The sequence below is a fragment of the Hakea prostrata genome, chromosome 1 (assembly GCF_041222555.1).
Source record: "Hakea prostrata isolate BN-2017 chromosome 1, UWA_Hpros_2, whole genome shotgun sequence".
NCBI classification, from domain to species: Eukaryota; Viridiplantae; Streptophyta; class Magnoliopsida; order Proteales; family Proteaceae; genus Hakea; species Hakea prostrata.
The window spans coordinates 71527581-71531325 of NC_142600.1; the positions used below are offsets into that span (position 1 = coordinate 71527581).

At 36.2% G+C, this 3745-nt stretch overlaps 1 protein-coding gene across 1 annotated transcript; it reads right to left on the bottom strand.

Annotated features, from left to right (window-relative positions):
- Positions 1-307: 307 nt before the first annotated feature.
- On the bottom strand, positions 308-1136 carry LOC149029769 (Serine/Threonine-kinase). The gene has a single exon (XM_089151435.1). It carries the CDS (start codon positions 1077-1079, stop codon positions 591-593), a length of 489 nt encoding a protein of 162 aa, XP_089007561.1. The 5' UTR covers positions 1080-1136; the 3' UTR covers positions 308-590.
- Positions 1137-3745: the final 2609 nt, after the last annotated feature.

Consider the following 3745-nt stretch of genomic DNA (forward strand, 5'->3'; position numbering starts at 1 on the left):
AAAATAAGCCAGCAATATCCAAATTATTTGTACTTAATATTGTATTCTTCATCGTCAAGTTAAGAAGATCAAGAAGAAGATCATCGAAGGATTGCTTGTAATGACCAACTTCTCTTTGTGAAAAGGTTAAGAATTGGTATATAAAGTGGTCTCTAATATAACAGGTATCAATTCCTAAAAAAAAGGAAGATCAAGAAGAAGAGCTAAAAGTGAAAGAAGCCATTAACATGATCTACAAAGCTTTGAGCTCATCTGCTTTATCTGTATGAAATCTTTACTTCATACAATTAGATTTTCTGAACAAGAGTTTAATTAAAGCTTAGATTTATACATACCAACAGTCAAGATACCAATTATTACATAAGAAACTCTACCAAAAAGAAAAATTATTACATAAGACACAACATCCAACCTTCCTGCTACTTTCTAATCTAGTGAATCCCACAGAACTGGAGACAACACAAGCCAGATAATCCAGTTTAAACTTCAAAATATGAACAAAAGATTAATTCTCTAATTACCTAATCTGATATGTGAAAGTGAGATATCATCATCTGAGGTACTAACAAGTAACAGTGACGACTAGGATGTTAAGCACAGGAAACACCGAGTTGAGTGGAAGCTGTAAATCGTTGAGACGCAGCTTTCCTCGGTAATGAGTCAAAACCCATCTCAGGAACCTCTGGAATCGTTGAAAGCCCACCAGAAACTGAACCAGATAGATCTTCCTCCACCCTGAACAAGGAACGTGAAGCCTGTTTGGACTTGAAGACTGAGCGAATCAACTTTTGAAGAGATCGAGAAATCTTAGAGGGAGAGAGGGACGAAGAGGAAGGAACAGATGATCTCTTATTAGCCGGCCGTGGCTGTGGCTGTGTCTGTGTCGGTGGCTGTTGAAGTGAGCGAGAAAGACGACCATGATCAGAATCAGAGGACAAGTGAGGCATCGATAAGGTCCTCCTTGAAGTGATGATGGCTGATTCAAGGTGGGCTTCAAATGATTTGAGCTCAAACGAGTCATACAGAGAGCTTCCACAATCCCAAATTGGCTTCTTCTGTTGCAGAGCTGATTTCTCCATCTTCTCTTCTCTGGAACTTCACGCGGAATTGGAACAAGAACAGGTTAAACTTCATGATTAGTTTCTGATTATAATAAGATATTTAAATAAGAACGGTGAGACGTTGACAGTTTGACCCAATACAATTATTTTTCCACGTAATGATATGGTAGTGGTTCTCAAAAAAAAAAAACAAAAAAAAAAAAAAAAAAGAAAAGAGAGGGAGGTAGTTGTTGTAATGTTGGATCTTTTTGGATCTCTCTTTTTCGCCTACTTTCACATTTGTTCCCTTGGTTGATTTATGATTTTCAACATCAAATCTTAGTTACCATTCTTATAATTAATATTTGGACCATATTTAAGGAGATTGATCATGTATCTAGATCATTTTCGATGATATATAACCATCATAGTGTCGTAAAGAACTTTTTTTGTTGATTACCTACACGTTCCCAGTTCCTCCTCCACTCATTTGACACACTTAACTGTGTGGATTCAATTCATTCATGAAAAGGCAATAACTTCTGCATTCTATTCTAGTTGCATTAATGGTAGTTCATTAATGTTTTCTTCTTTATGCTTTGGGTAATTTTCATTTGGACCCCCTGAGGTTTGATATACGTCATTTTTAGTCCAAATAAAAGATACTGCCGAGGTATCAATAAGATCAGTTAATAACAAATTATAATTTTATGACTAAAATACCCTCACATAGTGTGGATTCACTTGTAGAAACAATTTTTTTTTTTTACATCTAAAGATTTAAAGTTTCTTAATTTACAAAATCAACTCCTTATTTATTCCCACTCCCAAATCCCTCTTTCATTGGCGGCAGATCCCCCCCGGAAAGAAAGGATTATCTGGAAAGTAACAAGTGGGGCTCCGGAAAAGAGGGAAGGGCAAAAAAGCAAAGAACAAAGAAGGAGCGCAGAGGGAGAAAGAGGGGAAAGCACAGAAACAAGGAAACGACAAGGAGAGCAGAGCAAAAAGACGAAAGCAAAGACCAAAAACAAAAAGAACGACAAAAAGAGGGAAAAAAAAAAAAAAAAAAAAACACACAGAAACCCAAAACCAAAAAAGAGGAAGAGAACAAAAAAAACCAGCCAAGGAAAGGGACAAGCAACAAAAGAAACAAACAAAAAAGAAAAAAAGGCCAACGAAAAAAGAAAAAAAAAAAACAAGACGGGAAGCAAAGAAAAAAAGAAAAAAAAAGAGGAAACAAAAAGAAAAAGGCAAAAAAAAAGGAAAGAGAAGAGAAGACAAAAAGGGAAGAGGGAAAAGAAGGGCAGGTTGAAGGAGAGAGCAACAAAGGAGTAATGAAATAAGAAACTAAACAAAGAAAAGGAGAAAGAGTGAGGGATTGGCAAAAATACATTGCTAATTAAGGAACCGGGGGCAAAGCAAAGATCAATTTATTGGTAAAATGATGAACCAATGGGTCGGATGAAAATTACCCTTATGTTTTTGATAATTTGATACTTAATTATTTAGAGCATATGGAATACGTAAATAATGATGTATGAGATTCCATCAACCACATAATGGGAATTTGCTAAGTTGTGATACATATAACAGCCACTCTTCTCCCATTTTTTTATCGCACATGAGGGGAGTAGCCAACAAGAGTCTCGCATTTTATTTATTCTGTTAGTACTTAAAAATATATTATGTTCCTAATGTGTGATGGAGAAATGTAAAGAGGCAGACCATTACCTGGATGAATAGAGGATTTGGACTCTAGTTGGAATCCCAGAGAGTTGATATTGAGAGAAGTTCTAAATTAGGTTAGATTAGGTTAGATTAGGTTAGTAAAGATAAGATCAACTTGCATGGCATTCACGTTAGGGTCCATTCTCTTTAAATGAGAGACAGAGAAATGCCCTTCTTTAAATACAGATGGGTCTCATGACCTGAAAAAGCTTAAACTTTTGCTAAATCCTCCTCCACAAGATCACATATGAGTCATACCATGCATTACAATGTGCTGGAGATCTTGGGGCAAAATACATAAAAGCAAGATATGGGTACATGGGTATTTTTCTTAATTCACGGTGGTCCTGTGTTTGGTACAGGAACCATACCATCAGTTAGGTGTTCTACACATCTGCCAACTTTATTCGTGTTCCATCCAGGGTCTTCTTCATATAAATGATAAAACCTTCATTATTTACTGTGTACAAGTATCCAAAATTAATTCACCAGATTTAATGATCTCATGCAGAAGAGGCTTTTGTCTCATACCCATTAATTCTGGAATTAATGGTACGTCTTTGAAGACATGTTGATCCATTTCTGCAATTTTCCTCTCAATTTCGTGGTTGTTGAGACGTTTTAATTCTCACCCAGATGACAAGAGGAGCAACTGCAACTACAACTTCAACAGACCTGTTATTTATTTCTTTGTCTTCTCGCTTCTAGTATTTTCTACACATAGTCACAAGTTGCAGTTAACTCAGTAACCCTTAATACTGGCCAAATGAACCTGTTAATCTGAACAACAAGCTCAGAGAAATACCTGTTCATCTGACGAACAAGCTCAGGGACATATTACAGACTTGATAAAATTTTCTTTGGAAAACTAAGCTTCAGAAGAGATAACTCATAGTTAAAATGTCACAGTGCTACTAAAGATTTTGAACAGCAGTTTCCTTGCAGAAGAGAAGGTGCCTAAGAGGCCTGGTCTAGTG